Source organism: Gadus macrocephalus, chromosome 1 (assembly GCF_031168955.1).
Source record: "Gadus macrocephalus chromosome 1, ASM3116895v1".
NCBI classification, from domain to species: Eukaryota; Metazoa; Chordata; class Actinopteri; order Gadiformes; family Gadidae; genus Gadus; species Gadus macrocephalus.
Genome location: NC_082382.1, coordinates 2,679,302 through 2,697,862, shown reverse-complemented (window position 1 = coordinate 2,697,862; position 18,561 = coordinate 2,679,302). Strand labels below are relative to the sequence as shown.

Genomic DNA, 18,561 nt, shown 5'->3' with positions numbered 1-18,561 from the left:
CAGGGACGCGGGAAGTCAGTCCGAGTGGGGGGTGCTGAGAGAGAGTCTATATAATGACGTCATAATAAATGCTGCGCAACATCCAATGTTTACAGAGACGAGATGACGGGTGACGTCACATTTAGGGCTCCGCTCTGATAAACATACTAACTCTGCCAACTAGCCACTGTTATTCGAAAACGTTAGCAAGTAAACAATGTGGAAATTAGAGTCAACTCGGCTGATACTGTGCTGAATTGCACACACTAACAACATGCCGACAAGCTGTTGCGGTCTGGGATTATACACAGCGTTATAACAAGGATTCAGGAGGTTATTTCTAAAGGTTTACAAAGGAAAGTGACAGTAAACGAAAGCCTTCATTTTCATACAGACTTACGAGTTGTCTGATATGAGGAAGGTGACGATTTCTCCGTCAAGTGAACCGTCCGTCCGTCTTTGCTCTTTATTTGCCAACCAGTTTACGTGCGGGATTCCAGAATTAAAACGATAACATTCAACGTGTCTATTAATATGGCCAGCAACATTTTACACCAGTTTTAGAATGTTTTGCACTACAACAGATGTTGAACACCAACATGCTTATGTATAATCAGCATAGTAGGCCTACCATATTGAGCTATGGACAGGTCACATACGGAAGGCAGGGAATTGGATGTCCGGCTTGTGTTTTGATCGCGAAGTTTTGCCTTCTTGGTGCCAAAAAATCGGAAAATACTTATTTTCTGCGACACATTGCACTTGTAACAAGCTTGACTTTTCGAATTTTCCCGTTGCGCACACAGCATTGTTCTGGGTTGTGCGTCACTACGTCAGACTACACAGACAATGTCCTAAATAAAATGAAATGCTAATATGATAAATATAACAAAAAAGGGTGGCTGTCAATAATTTCATGATAATCATGTTGTATGATGAAATTCTCCAAAAAAAAAAAAAAGTATTGATTCGTTCAGAAAACGTTCTCACTTGCAGTTACAGCCAGGGACCGCCAGGGGGGTGCTGCAGCACCCTAAGCACCCCCACTTCCCGCGTCCCTGCCAAGAGGCGACTGTCGGTGGAACAAAAGAAGAATGGACCAGAAAAGAGATCAGACACGAGTGAAAGGGGAACTATGCAACTTTTTTGGCTTGATTTACCTTAATATAACAGGCTAAGAGTCATTGCGATGGTTCTATTATACATTTTTGTTTGATTGTTCGTTGTTTCGACTCCGCATCTTGGCGGAGAAAAGGAATATGTTTCTGCCGGCGACCCGCCGCCCACTCTCGCGGGAGTCTCGGGTCTCGCGATGTAACGAATTGCTTTACGGCACAGACCCCCAAACACAGAACCGGCTCGATGTAAACACAAGTAACTAAGGGATTGTTACATTCATCATCATACATCAGCCGACTAAAAAGAGACAGAGAAACCCAATGTCGGAGGAACAGAAGAAGAGAAAAGGGAGACTGACCGACAGAGAGGCCAGACACGAGTAAACGTTGGGCAAGCTTTTCAGGAATAGCGTGAACTGAAAGAAAAAGAAGACTGCAAATCAGACGCCGACTTGGCCGTGTTGCTTTTGAAATTGAAAGTACCCTTGGGTGAACTTTGTCTATGTCGTATTCTTGATGTTGATAGTCTCTGTACAAATGTGTTTGCTCAACCATTTTGTTGTGAGCCCTGTAAAAATTGTTTTCTCGACCGTTTTGTTGTGAGCCCTGTATGTTTCTAGCTTGCTTGGTTGCAACCATATAAACACCTTTGTTTCCATGGGTGTTTTGCTGTTCGTCTGTCTCATCCCCCAGATACAGACTGAATCCCCGAATCCAGGTTCTTGTTTATTTAGATTATTATGTTGGCCAACACTCTTACTCTGATTGTCCTGTTCAACCTAAGATAAAACAATTATAATCTAGGATATAAATTTTCCCCGTCAACGATAAAAAAGGATGGATTTATGTTTATTGCAATACAAACACACCATTTTAAAAATGTATAACCTTGCCTACAGTTTATGAACATCTACTTCGGACATGGCTCCACGCATTCGCCGGCGTCTTTGAAAACAAATGCATATGGCTCGCGTAGAAGTGCATGGGGAAGGGTCGTCAACGAGTTGTTACGACAGTGTTGTAAAATATCTACTACGAAGCTGTAGGGGGCGCTGTGTAGAGAAAGGTGCGTGCCAAACCAAGAAAACAGCGAAGAAATGCCCGAAGTTGCATAGTGGGCCTTTAATGCGCGCACTGCAGCCAATCGGAATACGAGTATTCCCCCAGACCGTGGTCTAAACAATATTATTCACGAGTTATAATCAACCCCTACCCTTCAATATTAATGATAACCCTGTGGAAATTGCAATAAGTGAGAGATACAATTTCGCACGTTGAGCACACAGTTGTGTGACTCGTTTATTTAGTAAGAGAGAAACAGGAAATTTGCAAGTAAGCAAATCCCGCATGGGCTCTGACGTCATGAGACGCTCGTAATCCTTAAAGGGACAGCGATCCCTGAACCACCAAGACAGTAAACGACATGCCTAACACAATTGAAAGAACAACACATAACAAAATACTGTAGGTGAATTATGTTACACTCACTACAACCCATTAAATACGGTATGATTTCTAGATGTCATGGCAACGTCCGCTCGCGACACTGGACTTGCGAGGCATCGACGGACGTTCATTCACATAGCCAAAAACAAGAGAATAGATAGCTAGATAAAATAAACATCACGACATACAATTCTAAAAAGAACAGTTGACGCAGCTACCCTTTTTTCCCTCGCGGTTTGCCTACAGAGCAGCGCACCTGCATTTAATATATCTGTGTATTGTCACAATTTCTCAGTATCAAAGGTGAAAGTAGAAACGGGTGGCTAAAAGCTGTCACATTGTTAGTTATCACAGACAATTTTAAGTAGAAACGGGTGGCCAAAAGCTGTCATTTGTTAGTTATCACAGACAATTATCAACAATGAATGATCTGTACGGAGCTCCATAAGGGACATTAGGGAGAACGCTCCGGGACAGAACCTTAGTTTGGAAGTCGTGCTAGTGACACGACAAATAGCCTACTTCCAATTGAAATACAAAATTTATAAAATAGGCCTACGTGTCCCTGATCACGTTTCAATAGATTAAATAATAGTAATAATAGTATTTTCGTGAGACCAGGTTCGAGCGTGTGCATGGGTTGAATTGCGTGTGTCTCACGCCGAATGCATGAGACATGAGAGCCCTGTACTTACGTGACACAAACCAGCACCGCAAACGTTCTCTCCCACTTGAGATGACGTCTTTCTTTATAGGTTCATGGGTCTGATGCACCGATTTCCCATGCTGATATCTCCGGAGATTCTCGGGCATCTTCGACAATTTGGCTATAGATTGTCTCATTACACGCTAAATAATATAATTATAGCCTAATTATATATATAGCCTATGTATATATATAGGCAATATACATAATTAGGCAATATATATATATATATATATATAGCATTTGAGGTTTTGGCATAAACATGGGTGCACTGTACTATCTGCGCACACCCTTTCTGAAGCCTCTCTCTCGCTCTCTCTCTCTCTCTCTCTCTGTCCCTCCCTCTCTCTCTTTCTCTCTCTCGTACCGTTTTGTGGAGCACGTTAATTGTCTGAGAACACTCCCATTCAGAACACATTGGTTTACATTTCGTTCTGTGTAGCACGAGAAAAGTCGGACTATCGTGCTCTGGAACACGCTTCAATAGATTAACGTTTGTGCGCATGAGCACGCAATCGTGTGATACCGGGTTGGTAACAGGCACGGACGTATTGATTACCTGAATGGTTATGGGAGACCTACGTAATTTTCATAATATTGTTAATAGTCTAATATTAATATTTCAGTTGCGTTGGTATTTCAATTTCATTTGCTTGTTTAGCTATGTATGACAGTTAACAATGTTGGTGTATTACAATTAATTTTTTGGGTAGGCTATTCCAGCTGGTCGATATGTAACCATTAACTTTTATGTAAATTATTGATTGCATTTTTCGTAAATAGTTAGTTGTAAGGAATCTGTTTCTTTAGCAATAACATTGAACTGTATTTTTCTAGCCCTACATATGTTTACTATGTTATTGGTGTTATATGGAGCAATCTTATGAAGTTCCCAGATCAATAAAGATCTATCTCTTTTTATTTGAACTGCCTGTATGTCCTATATTATAGTATTACAGTGTGTATCTTGGTTATCAGCTATCATAGAATGGGGTATAGTTAGGGTATAGCTCCCCCCTGTCTGCCGTGCCACCATCATGCCTCATACATCACCTCACAGCGCCCTGCCCAGCTGCATCTTATTCCGTTACTCCAGCTCTTTCACAAAAGTGACAAACATGAAGGTAAAACACACCTGAACCTCATTAATTTAACTATAAGCATTTCCTTTGCTAATGCTCCACTCAGTGTTCAAACACAAAACTGCATATATATTTACATGTCACTTGTACTGTATGAAACTCTCCTCCTTTATTTTTAAGGTCTCCATAACATGCCATAACATCTCTGACCTCCTGAAGAACCTCAACCCACCGGTACTCTCCGCTCTTCCTCCTCCATGCTCCTCACCACACCTCCTGCACGGCTGTCATCCATGGCGTCCCAAGCTTTCAGCCGTACAGACCCACATCTTCAAACTGGCATATTCTGTGTAATTCTTAGTATTTTAGTCTGTTGTTGTTTGCAATGCTTTTTGCTCTTTGCTCTGTTTTGATGGTGTGCAAGTGTTTTCAATCTTTTATTAATTATACATAAGGCATCCTTAAGTGGCCTGAAAGGTGCCCATAAATAAAATGCATTTTATTATTATTATTATTAATATAACATTATGGCTCCATCAGAAGCAATGTACACCTGCCATTTACAGTTATCAGTTATACTACCTAGACATTTTTAATCTTATTTGCATACAGTAGGCCTGATTTCCACTGAACAATTAAATAAAAATATTCTCACAATTGTATTTCTGTAGTTCAGATCTGATGAGTCTGTGTATATATTTGTTCATTTGATTCTCGTTTTCAGAAACAGAAATACAGAAAAATATATAAAAAAACGAGTTGTAATTAAGATTTTTGTTTTGAAACAAAAAGTGTTTTGCCTTATTAGGTCAAATTTGACAAACTAATCTAAAATAATAATAAAAATTATATATATATATATTTTTTTTTTTTAATAATTGCTGCCCAGATGGCAGAATCATCTGGGCAGCAATCATAATTGCTGCCCAGATGGCCACACTCACTCATTGAGTGAGTGTGGGAGATATTTCCATAAAGAAGACACTCTTTTTGTGACTCTGAGGCGAGCAGTGTTTAGGGATGTCGATGTTTCAAGTCATTTGGGAAATCAGATGATTAGGAAGTCTCAAACAAATGTGAAAGTGGCTTGGTCAATTGATTTAACTTGCAAAGTATTTCATTTTATAATCAGCCAACTTAGGTTTAAATCACAGTTTAGACCTTCGACGGCAGCCCGGGAACTTGAATGTGTAACGTGGTACTGTAGCGCCTCCCTGTGGTGGAATAACCACAACTCCATAAGAGGGAAATAAAGAGCTGTATATAACATAATATATATATATATATATATATATATATATATAATAATAATAATACATTTCATTTAGAGGCGCCTTTCAAGACACCCAAGGTCACCTATATATATATATATATATATATATATATATATACACATAATATAACAATCACAGACACATGACAACAGTTTCAGGCGACAACCCAATATGGCCTGAGCAACTCCAACGTCTTTCACATTTTACATGAACCATTAGTCATCTTTCTATGTACACACATAATATAGAAGCTCAAACACGGATGTACATCCAACTCAAATATTATTTGACCAAGGTACACACACAAACACTCAAACGCGCACAGACACACACACACATGCATCCTCCCCCCCCCCCCCCCCCCTCCCCCTCCCCCCAAACACAAAAACACACACAACGAATTGATCATTAACTGAGCTACAAAACCGGTCCAAACCTGCTCCCTCAGACAAATTCCAGCATTGTGACCAAAGTTCTAAATAAGTTGATTTATTTTAGAACTTAAATGATTTGAAACATTTGCAGATTTATGAATACTGGAGCCTTCATTCCAATAGTCAAAGTCACTTTGAAAAAAATTTAAAAAGGTGTTTTTATGTCAACGTGTATTTTGTAGTTTGTTGCCGAATCTTTAGTCATTTGAGAGCAAACATCAGTAGTGAGAGACTGATGCACACAGACCCTCACAACCCATTGACCCCCCTGACCCTCATCTTGCAACACTCATGTGGTTTAGTCTGTGTTTCATAACTATTCATCATATCATTACAGACGGAAGGTGTTGTCTGTGTAAGAAAAAAAAGAAGAAGTTGTGCAATGTATTATGAGTTCCAGCAGTACAGCCATAGGGTGACTTGAGAAGAGGAGCTGTGTACCCTATAGTACGTAGGCATCAGCTGCCAGACTCATTAACCTGACCCCCTCTTGGCAGGATGGCTGATAGAAATATACAAACGACTCATTTAAAAGATTATAATAGTTTACATTTCAGTTAACATCAATTGAGCAGTCGAAATTTACAGTCAAATATGAATGCATGAAAGAAAGTGCACATTTCATAACTTTTATAACTTTTATATTCATTCAGTAAGAATCTCCCTGACTCTGTTCAGTAATCCATTATTTTGGTCTTGTTCCACTGCAGACCAAAGAGTGGATTTTCCATTATACTATTCAGGACCATCATAAGAAGAATAAAAAACCTGAATAGAATCAATCAACTTCAAGAAAAATGCGGTGAACAACTGTTGGTGTTTAAGCAGAAACTATGGTTAGATGAGCTCTAAATGGGACCTGGGCTCCACAGCCAATGTAAAGTATTAACTCCCCTTTAGAGCTCAACCTGAACAACGTGTGTTAGCTAAGGTACAGAGAGTCCCTGTGTCCTATGGGGACGTCAACAAGACTTCAGGTCCCAAGGTCACCGCGGTTGTGTGTGTGTGTGTGTGTGTGTGTGTGTGTGTGTGTGTGTGTTTGATGTCGGCCTCTTGTTTTTTAGAAATTTTGTTTTTTCTGTTTTGGATGGTATATTCCTGATATAATCTGACCTTCCATGATGTTATTTAAAATTAAGATAATATTAAAGATTTCAGCAAAGAGGTTTAAGCCTAAATCAGATGTGTGTGGATTGTGATCAGCACAGAAATCGTTTGCACAACAATTGCATAATCATCGTTTTTGCAAGACCACTGTAATCCTGGGAATTGCAGTGAAATCTGCTTATGACAAATGGTGCCCTTTTAAGTAGGGCTGTCCTATAATAAACACAATTGAAATTGAAAAATTGCAGCCTTTGATTTGGTGCTTGTAATTTAGTGATCCTGTAAAATTGCCAGTGATAGGCTGATTCACTCCCGGACCCTCCCCTCCGTCCCATGAACCCATGACCTCTTGTCAGGTTATGCAGCGAATTGACTGTCAGGGGTGCAGCTCCTTCTTACTCGGTTACCGGAAAACAGAGCAGCCGTTGACACCGGGACATCGGGGGGCTGAGACGCGGATTCATATCTGTTCAGCGCTGCAGGGGTGAGATCACTACGGTTGTTATGGGCACAATGCTTCTTTTCCACGTAGTTAGTTTAACTTTATAACTTGCATCATGAACACCCACTCGTTGGTTTGATCCATGAGGACGACGTTAAAGCCATCGCTATTATCGACGTCGATGGACTTTGAAAACACTGTAGACTTTAAATCACTTTGAGTAGTTTGTTTGTTTCAGCTGTGATAATGATCAATTATTGTAGATAAATTGTAGTACAGACTGAGAACCACACGGATCTGACGACTCTTTTAATTTGTGAATTGGTCTAGCGAAGTCAGGCTGGACGGCATGCACACCTTAAGCAACACTTTTGGATAAATAATTACCACTTTATCTATCTAGGTTAAACATAAAGGTATTAAACATGTACAGCATGCACTGTGCACCTGTCAGTGGCTGCAGCGGCTCAGAGACCTGATTGGTCGAACAGTAGGCATGACTGAGCTGTGCTGCGTGATTTGCTGCGGCTGGCCGTCTGTGGCCCCTGAGCCAAGACACACAGCCGAGAGGGGGGTCGAGTTTATTGCTATTCCTTATCATTCATTGAGAAATTAATAATGAACGAAATAATTAGTAGACATCCGCTGAGTAACAATAATTCATTAATTCATTCATTTCTTCAGGACATTAATTCCAACATGAGGATTGCTGTGATTGGCCAGAGCCTTTTTGGTCAGGAGGTCTACAAGGAGCTGAGGAAGGATGGCCACACAATCGTCGGCGTCTTCACCGTCCCGGACAAGGACGGCAAGGCCGACCCACTGGGTGAGGACAGCTACAGGGGAACTCTCAAAGAACATGGTTTAAAAGAGGCAGTAAGCCCTGATAAACAGTGGAGAAACTCTTCAGGAAGCAGGGTTAAGAAGAGGCAGTGAACCTGATAAACAGCCTAGCATGGGGTTATCGCACTTCCCATGGGGCATCATAAACCACACATGGAATTACCTTCATTAAACCGTCAAGATTAAAGAGCTCACACCAATGCCATACACGTGAAACATTGGTCACTTTGTATTGCTGTTCTCTACGTTGTTATGGTTTATTTGGTGAATGAATGAAGGAGCTGAACTGAGACCATAACTTTATCAGCAACTGACCAACGGACCCCCAAGATAAGTCTTCTGTAAAACAAAATGCTTGTTGTCAAAGCAGCAGTCCTTTGTAATGTCTTCATCATAAAAGAGAGGCCGCAATACAATGTTACCTTCTGAGTTTTATCTCCAGTTTTAACAATGGGAACTATAATAGGGCCTATAATTAGACCTGATTTAAAACACTCGCATGCATGAAGGTTGACATGTGGCCAGGCTAGGCTTCAGTCAAACTATTTATAGGCTGTTTATTATTTCAGACTGGGTCAACCTTACAAACCTGACCCTTTCGGTTGTATAAGTCAAACAGCAACACTGTTTATCAATGGGCTCACAACCTTGTGTTTATTGTTTCTTAATAGTTATTACTCCAAGGCTGTAATCCCAATATTCAGCTGCGTTTAAATGTCCCCCCCCCCCCCCCCCCCCTTTATTATTATATATTTTTATTTTTTTCCTTTGACATTCACACCGCCATCCAAAAAAAAACACCTCCGTCCGAAATAATCATTAGCAAATCTAATCATACCAAGGCCAAAATTACAATAATTCTTGGGGGGACAGTGGTGCAGTGTATTTGATATACTGTAAATTAGCCAATGTATGATGGATTTAAATAACCACCTAGAATTGTTGTCCCGCCTTCACATTTGCTGTAAGGTAGACCTCCGTTACTCACGCATTGCATTGTGATGGCAAGCTATATTGTGGCGTTGTTGGCTAAAGTGCCTGGCTGACAACCCAAACGCTCCCAGTCCGAAACCATCTGTGTATTTTTTTATTTGTAGAATAACGTGAATTACTAGTTGAGATTTGGTCCCCCCCAAAGTTGACTCCAGGTCTACAGCCTTGTTACCCTCAATCATTAAAGACGACGGTCAGTTCTGCTCTCATCATTAATCCAATAAATATCTTTGTATGTTGTGTATTAACCATGGCTGGGTATGGCAGATCAATCACGGAAAATGATCACGGTAAGGTAAATATTTCGGATGTCTGTATATTTCATGGTATGACACTAGGAGGCGCTACACAGAAGGGAAACTGGATGCATGAAACATGTTTATATTTTTTTAACAACGCTTGTTGCCTTTGCTTGTGATAAGGACCACCCTGTGTCAATGTTTAAACACACATTACATCAAAACCTTCCTGCTACTACGACAACTGTAAGACTGAATCAGGTCATTGACTCCGGATGTTATTTTATTCATTTTCTGCGGATCCATCTTCCAGATTAGTGCTTGTGTTCTTTTCTTCAGCACTGGTACTGCAGTGCGACTTCATTGAAATCTTACACAAAGTACCACCTCTGTGTTTCTAGTAAGGCCAGGCCGAGGTAGTCCTACAGCCATCCTGTCACTCAGCCCTGCTCAGACCCTGGCCCCCATCGCAGCAACGTCCTTTGTAACCCATCATTTTAGAGAAGAATCCCTCAAATCGACCACCGGAAGGTTGTTGTTCTCTCTATGTATCTATGTAGCTGCTTTCACACATACATGCAAGTCCTGCTTAGCCCGCTATTCTCCCGACGGGCTGTGTATGTGAACTACATATCCTGACATTGGTATCCTGGAAGCATCCTGAAAAAATACTACCCCTGAGGTAGTATTTTAGCCGGCGGAAATGTTAATTACCTTTTATATGTGCATGAGCGGTAGAATGTCGGAATTTCACACAATTTGAGTCGGCGTGTTGATGACGTTTCGTCTGCATTTGTCATTGAGTGGCACCCTTTTGCCTTTTGTTCGCTGAATGTTATTGAATTGTTGGCGCTGCATTTCAGAGTCATTCGTGGTGAACGCTAAATGATAGGTCTTATCGTAACCCTAAAAGTACAATAAATTACCATACATGAGATCACAGCTTTTTTTTATTATTATAAAAGAAAAGCTGAACATTATATGTTCCCCTCCTTCCACTCCCTGTTTTTCTCTTAAACACATAAATGAACTATATTTGTCCCAGTGTTTGTTATACGTGAAATTAAGCAAATAAATAGCAGCAACATTTAAGATGATCGTGATGAGTTCTGCCCATTTTGCCGCCGTGCTGTCTGCGGTCAAACCAAAACAAGCTAGAGTGACAGCGGCCGTCCTTATCCCGCCTCTTGCGAACCTCGACCCTACGTCATATCCCGCTCCTTGCAAGCCCGCCCGCCCGCCCCCCTAAACCCCCGTTGATTCGACTGATGTCTGAGCGACACCGATGTCCGCATATCGGGTATCTGGTGTGAATGACCATCACAGTCGAACCTCCTGATATACAAATGTGGAGAAAAGACAGAGGGCATGTGGGAAAATGGCTTATCTATCTATTCTATGGCAGCTTTAGTCTCGTGGTGATTTTATCTCTTTGTTTTTACCTGTCTGATCTGAAGTAAGATGCCTTTTATTCAGCATGAGACCCAAGAGGTTGTTCATATAGTAACCCTGTAATGTGTCTACATGATGTCCCCTTGCCTCTTAACCCTGTGATTCCTCCCCTCCCACAGCCGTCGAGGCAGAGCGGGACAACGTGGCGGTCTTCAAGTTTCCCCGCTGGCGCCTGAAGGGCCAGGCGCTGCCTGAGGTGGTGGCCCAGTACAAGGCCACGGGCGCCGAGCTCAATGTGCTGCCCTTCTGCTCCCAGTTCATCCCCATGGAGGTTATCGACCACCCCCAGCACGGCTCCATCATCTACCACCCCTCGCTGCTGCCACGCCACCGGGGGGCCTCCGCCATCAACTGGTGAGCGGTGGGGTCTAAACTGTGTCACATGGTGGTTGGATGTCATGGTAACGGTCACATGTCTGCTGCCGCCCCCCCCTCCAGGACCCTGATCCACGGGGACAAGAAGGGCGGGTTCACCGTGTTCTGGGCTGACGACGGACTGGACACCGGACCAATCCTGCTCCAGAGGGAGTGTGATGTAGAGGCCAACGACACCGTCAGCACCATCTACAAGAGGTTCCTGTTCCCTGAGGGGGTGAAGGGCACTGTGAGTCTGCTGATGGAGATCAGCCTGTTGGCTCTTCTTCTGCTGCTGCTGAGCCATATGGCGCTTTTCCACCGGCGGGTACGCTTCGGACCCAGAACGCCTCAGTCCAGTAGTGAGGGTGCTGCATATAGCCCAGCTCAGTTACGGCTCGCGTTTCCACCCGCCGACAGTACCCTCATGGTTTAAGCCGTATGGCAATAGCCGCGGCAGCTACGTAAACATCGTGACCTCATAGCAGCCCCACACAGTGTACACAGAGCCTGCTACAGCCTGCTAATATATCCAAGGAAGAAGAAGAACGCACAAAATGAACAAAGAGCAACAATGTAGGACGTCCAAGAAGGACAGCAAACATTCTTTGCGCGACATTTTCTTCAATAAACAAAGCTTTCGCCGTTGTCCAGAAATACCTCGCGGATAATGTGTTTGTTTGTTATTATCCCCCTGTCGCACGGAAGTGCGATTCTGTCGACCAATTAACGGATGGCGTGTGTAGCTCGAACTTGCCGGCATCCTTTCAGACGTCTCAGTACCCCAACGGAGGAGTACTGCGTGACGAGTACGGCTCAATACGGCTCAGTCTGGGTCAGGCCCCCCCCCTGGGGGGGGTGGAAACGCAACCCGTGCTTCACCTTTGCAGACTGAACCGACCCGCACCGTCCGGTTGAAATGCGCCATTAGAGTCCTGAACTCAGAAAACATGATCTGATCTGTTAGTCATCACGGACTATGGAGTATGTTTAATGTTCTTTAAATAATATAAGGATATCTAATTCGTAATGGAGTGACACAAGAATGCAGGTCGAGACGTTGATATCCATTTTAAGTCGGATTTACTCGCACCAGAATAATGTTACAAGTTATACCTACGATACAGGTGCTGTATAGCGCCCCGAAGGCATGGGAATAACAATGCAACTATCCATTGCATACATAACATTATGAATTGAGTGTTATCTAAGTTATTTGATATTTTATATATTTGACATGGCTTTTGGTGTTGGATCTTTTCGTTAAGAATAAAGTCTGTCTAACACAAACATCCAGTCAGAAAGGTTTGAGACTGCTCTGACTTGTATCCTCTGGACTCACTGCAACCCCACTCTACGTCCTCGACAAATACCCTTAACTGTTCCTAAACCATTTAAAAACCATGTCACCCAGACCTGGAACACTCCTCTCTTGATACAGGCGTTGGTATAGCACTCTGTTCTGCTTTCATGTCTTTATGTGTCTGTGTTATATTGTATTATTATAGTTTTAGTTAAAAAAACCTCTGTGCAAAAAAACACTGAGCACCAAAGTCCAAACGTTGTTCACAGAAACAAAATCAATGATGTCCTCATCAAACCAGGCAGGACACGCCTCCTGTTTCTCTAAATGTAGAAACAATTCCTTTTACTAATGAAACATTTTAAATACAAGGTTCACATGGAAAGACTGGATGATTCTGCAGTACCCCCCCCCCCCCCAACCAAAGCGCTAGGAATACGGTACAGCTCACCTCTGCATGAGAACAAAGAACCATTTCAGTTGGACCAGAGTAACTTTGTGCTACGCAGCACATGATCGAAGCGGCAGCATGGGGGGGCTAGCGGGGGCTTAGGCTGAGCCCCCTCTAAGCCCCCCTCCCAGAACCCCCATTCACCTCGGACACTACATTAAAAATAATAATATAATATGTATATCTATATTTTACACAACAGGCAGATCGTTCTAGTTGTGCTTGCATTGTTGTAAAAGGCAACATTTAGTAAAGTGCATGGTAATCATGTAGTCTCGCTCACCAGCTTCCACAAAAGACTCAAGACTCACTTATTCAGAGTTCACCTAGACCCTGCATAGTCACCCCCTCCCATCCCTCTTACACACTTATTGTATGTCTTAATTAGTTATAGTACTTAGTTGTGTAGCATCTTATCCTAGCTCTCTTTGTTGCATACAGGGAATGGGTTAACCTAGTGATGTGAGTGATGTTCATAGAACATCTTTACTGTACCGACAGCGATATATTGTTTCACAAATGTACTTATTGTAAGTCGCTTTGGATAAAAGCGTCTGCTAAATGCCAGAAATGTAAATGAAATGTAAATGTGGCCTATAAGCCGGGGCTCATTGAATCTCGTTTTTCTCTACAAGTATGGGTCAAAATGTATGAGCACCTGCTAAAAAAAAATTCTGCCCCCCCCCCAGAATTATTTTGCGCCGCTACGACCTAGTCGCTGAGCCGTAACAGGGCAGTTTGTCCCGCTGGCAGGTGGATGCGGTCCGCCTGATAGCGGAAGGGAAGGCTCCGAGGATCACCCAGCCCACAGAGGGCGCCACCTACGAGTGCATCCAAAAGAAGGACAACTCGCAGGTAACCCAACACTGGAGGAGTGAAAACGCCAATACAGCGTTAAAATTAGATAGACACACATCATGAACCCTTGAGAAGCTTATCTTTAGTTTTTCAGTTCTTTGCATTCAACCACTGCCCAGACACAGAGCCATATATATATATATATATATATATATATATATATATATATATATATATATATATATATATATATATATATATATATATATATATATATATATATATATATATATATATATATACTACTTTTTTTTTTTTCAGTGCCATTACTACTATTATTTCGAAATATTATTTAAGCCCACAGAAACATAAAGTCATAGCAAAGGCTATTAAATAATGGAGAAGCCTTTTTTCTGGGTGCCTGCCTGGCTCGTTGCTCTGTACCTGCCCTCTGTGAGGGGGGCGGGGTCAAGAGTGTGCAGTTAAAGTGTATTAATGTTAATATTTCACACCTTAGCTTTCACATATCATTCATAGGCTATATATACATTCATTTCACTGCACTTTACTGTTTTTTGCACTGTGGTTAGACTGAATTGCATTGCAATGACAATAAAGTTGAATGAATCTCATCACATTTTCATTAGTCTGTATTAGTCTCATGTATAGCACACCAAGCATCTGTTTTTTTATTAAAATGTAACATGCAGTCGTCACATATACTTCTCTTCTCCCTTCAGATGCACTTTTAAAATATTTCAGTACCACCCCCAGTGACACAGCATCAGGTGCTGCTGTCCCGTCTACCTCTGCACAGCCCTAATTTTGTATTTTTTTTAGACTTCAGTTGAGTGCTTGTTTAATCTCTGGTTAGAACCAAACTAGATAAACCATAATACATTTAATTGTATTTACAATCATTTGAATCTGAACTCTATCTATTATTTTGCTTATGAATGCCTTTAGTAAACATCATGCATTTCTTTGCAGTATTTTGTGCATACTTATTGTATGAGTGATTCATTGCTTGTTACTTGGTTTGTAATACGTTTCGTGTGTTTAATTTTCTATCTAAAATCAAAGAGTCTCAAAGACAAAGCTTTGTAGCTTCTCTGAGTTTATGAACATTGGTAGTCGAATTTACTGTGCGATCCAACGGGGTAGGGGGCGCTAGCAAAAATCTTGCCTAGGGCGCCAAATTGGTCAGGGCCGGCCCCCACACACACCTTGCCTAGACTATTATGGTCACGATCATATAAGTCATGTTTAAAGCAAAACCAACAAACCAAAGATCATTTGATACACGTTGGTGATATTATGGATGCCCCCTCCAAAAAATACTTTGATAAAATTCCATGTTTGTGATCCCCCCGGCTAGGACTCCCCCCTAAGTTTGAATGAAATCTGCACCCTTGTGTGCAGAGAATACAATGTAGCTGTATGGCTGGTGTTCGAGATACAGCACAGAGCTTCTTACCGCGGAGAACGCACGTCGGCTTCGGGGAAGAACAAAGGCAGTGGCGTCTGTGTTTACATAAACAGAAGGTTTTCGGACTTTCAGGTGGTGGAGAAACATTGTTCAGTGCAGACCATTTTATATACCGAGGGACTTCAGTGCCGTGTTTATTCTGGCTGTTTACATCCCGCCGCGGGCAGACCGGACTGCAGCGCTCGGACTACTGCAAGACACCATCAGCAAACACGTGACTACATACCCGGACACTGTTTGTTGTGGCAGGGGATTTTAACCACTGCAACCTTCGGACTGTCCTCCCCAAGTACCACCAGCACGTGAGCTTCCCGACGAGGGAAAACAACATTCTGGACCACGTCTACAGCAACGTGAAGGGCGCCTACAAGGCTGCCCCCCGCCCCCACTTCGGACAGTCCGACCACATCTCCGTGTTCCTCTACCCATCTTACAGGCAGCTCCTCAAACAGGCCCCTCCAGTAATTAAAACGAAGAGACTGATCCTGTGCTGCAGGACTGCTTTAACAGTACTGACTGGGATGTGTTTAAGACTGCTGCTGTGAGAGAGGACTGTACTGTGGACTTAGAGGAATATGCTACATGCTATAACTTGCTACATCAGCACATGCATAGACAACATTGTCCCCACCAAGTGCTGCAAAACATACCCTAACCAAAAACCCTGGATTAACTGTGATGTACGGTCCATGCTGCGTGCCCGCTCCACTGCATTTGCCTCTGGTGAAACTGAAGGCTACAAAAAGGCCAGTTATGACCTACGTAGATCCATCAGAGAAGCCAAGAGACGGGACAGAGTGAAGCTGGAGGGATACTACACCACCGCGGATCCACGGCGCATGTGGCAGGGCCTGCAACACATCACAGACTACCAGCAGCGGAGCAGGGGGTTCACAACCAGCCAAAGCAAACTGCCAGATGAGCTGAATGAGTTCGCTTGCTCGCTTCGCTCGCTTCGACGACCTCAACACCAACAGAGGGATTCTACCAACCGGTGACATCAGCTGAGGTGTGCAGGGCGCTGAGGAGAACGAACCCCCGGAAAACAGCAGGCCCTGCCAACATCCCGGGCCGTGCACTGAGGGTCTGTTCAGCGGAGCTGGCTGAGGTGCTAACAGATATTTACAATCTGTCCCTCTCACAATCTTCTGTTCCCACCTGCTTCAAGACCACCACCATTGTGCCCCTCCCTAAGAAAAACACCATAACCTGCTTAAATGACTAACTACCGCCCCATCACACTCACAGTGTTTTGAGAGGATAATCATGTCCCACATTAAAAAGACCATCCCGGACACCCTGGCTGGACCCCCTACAATTTGAGTACCGTCAGAACCGGTCCACTGACGACGCAGTAACACCGCCATCCACACAGCTCTCACACATCTAGAGAACAAGGACACGTGTGTTCGAATGCTGTTTATCGACTACAGCTCAGCATTCAACACAGTCCTCCCAACCGGACTGGCTGAGAAGCTCCTCATCCTCGGACTGACACCTTCCCTCTGCAGCTGGGTTCTGGATTTCCTCACAGACAGACCCCAGACAGTCAGAGTTGGTACCCGGACATCAGGCACAAGGACGGTGAGCACAGGGACCCCCCAGGGCTGTGTGCTGAGTCCTCTGCTGTACACCCTCTTCACCTACGACTGTGCCTCCACCCAGCGCAACACCACCATCATCAAGTTTGCGGATGACACAACAGTCATCGGACTGATCACTGGTGGGGTGGAGACAGACTACAGGGAGGAGGTGGCTCAGCTGGTGTCCTGGTGCCACACAAATAATCTCTCCTTAAACACTGAGAAGACTAAGGAGTTGATTATCGACCTGAGGAAGAGGAGAGACCAGCACAGTCCATTGCACATCGTCGAGACTCAGGTAGAGCGGGTGAAAACCTTTTCAATTCCTCGGCACCCACATCAGCGAGGACCTCTCCTGGTCTCACAACACCCAGCACATTGCCAAGAAGTCTCAGCAGCAGCTGTACTTCTTAAGAAAGCTGAGGAAATTTGGACTGTCCACCAAACTCCTCAGCAACTTCTACAGGTGTACAGTGGAGAGCCTCCTGCCCAACTCCATCACAGTGTGGTTTGGGAACTGTACAGGAAAGGAAGGCTCTCCAACGTAGGATAAACTGCACAATACATCTGTGGGGCAGCCTTCCCATCACTTTAGGATATTTACAACACTCGGGTCACAAAGAGGGCACACAGCATCACCAAGGACACTACACACCCCCAGCACACACTGTTCACACTGCTACCATCTGGCAGACGCTATAGGAGCGTGAAAGCCAGAACAACCAGACTTAAAAACAGTTTTTATCCACAGGCCATCAGGCTGCTGAATGACTCTTATCAAACACTGATGACAACTTTGTATTTGCACTATATTCAATACTGTGAACTATATTTATTTTCAACTGTGAACTACATTTGCATTATGTATTATCTAAGAATAATATTCAATATCCAATGTATATATTCAAACTTCTTATATTTCAATTTCTTTCAGTGCCTTGTGCTGTATGCAAACAATGCACATGCTAAACAGCACCTTATATTTAAGTTGTTGTTGTTGTTGTTGTTTTAACTTAAATCTGCTCTTTGTACAGATTTACTTTATTTTAATTACATTTTTTGTGAAGGGAACTTGCAAATTAAGAATTTCATTGCCCGGTGCAAACTATGTTTCCATTGTGTATATGACAATAAACATGATGTATCTTGTATCTTACGTTGAGAATAATACGGGCAGGCAACGCTGCCATTTGTTTGACTTTCAAGTTCCTATTGAATAAGACTGATGGCTGACTGACCCCTTGACACTGGTTTGTCTTGTATTAGATCGACTGGAACCAGCCGGCGGAGGCGGTCCATAACTGGATCAGAGGAAATGACAAGGTCCCTGGGGCCTGGGCCACGGTGGACGGACAGGTGGGGAGAGCAGCGTTCTCACCAGATGTTTGTTCCATATAAACCTAACCCTCACTAGATGGTATGCCCCATCCGATTGACTAATTGTTTAAAGCGTGAATAGTCAATTTAT

General features: G+C 43.0%; 1 protein-coding gene across 1 annotated transcript in view; it reads left to right on the top strand.

The window, feature by feature from the left end:
• Positions 1 to 7,472: 7,472 nt before the first annotated feature.
• aldh1l1 (aldehyde dehydrogenase 1 family, member L1) overlaps positions 7,473 to 18,561 on the top strand; it is a 30,973-nt gene continuing 19,884 nt past the window's right edge. The window contains exons 1-6 of the mRNA XM_060062367.1: positions 7,473 to 7,630; positions 8,273 to 8,414; positions 11,235 to 11,469; positions 11,554 to 11,719; positions 13,977 to 14,078; positions 18,360 to 18,449. Coding sequence (XP_059918350.1) covers positions 8,288 to 8,414; positions 11,235 to 11,469; positions 11,554 to 11,719; positions 13,977 to 14,078; positions 18,360 to 18,449 — 720 coding nt within the window. The 5' untranslated portion in view covers positions 7,473 to 7,630; positions 8,273 to 8,287. The remainder of the gene's footprint in view (positions 7,631 to 8,272; positions 8,415 to 11,234; positions 11,470 to 11,553; positions 11,720 to 13,976; positions 14,079 to 18,359; positions 18,450 to 18,561) is intronic.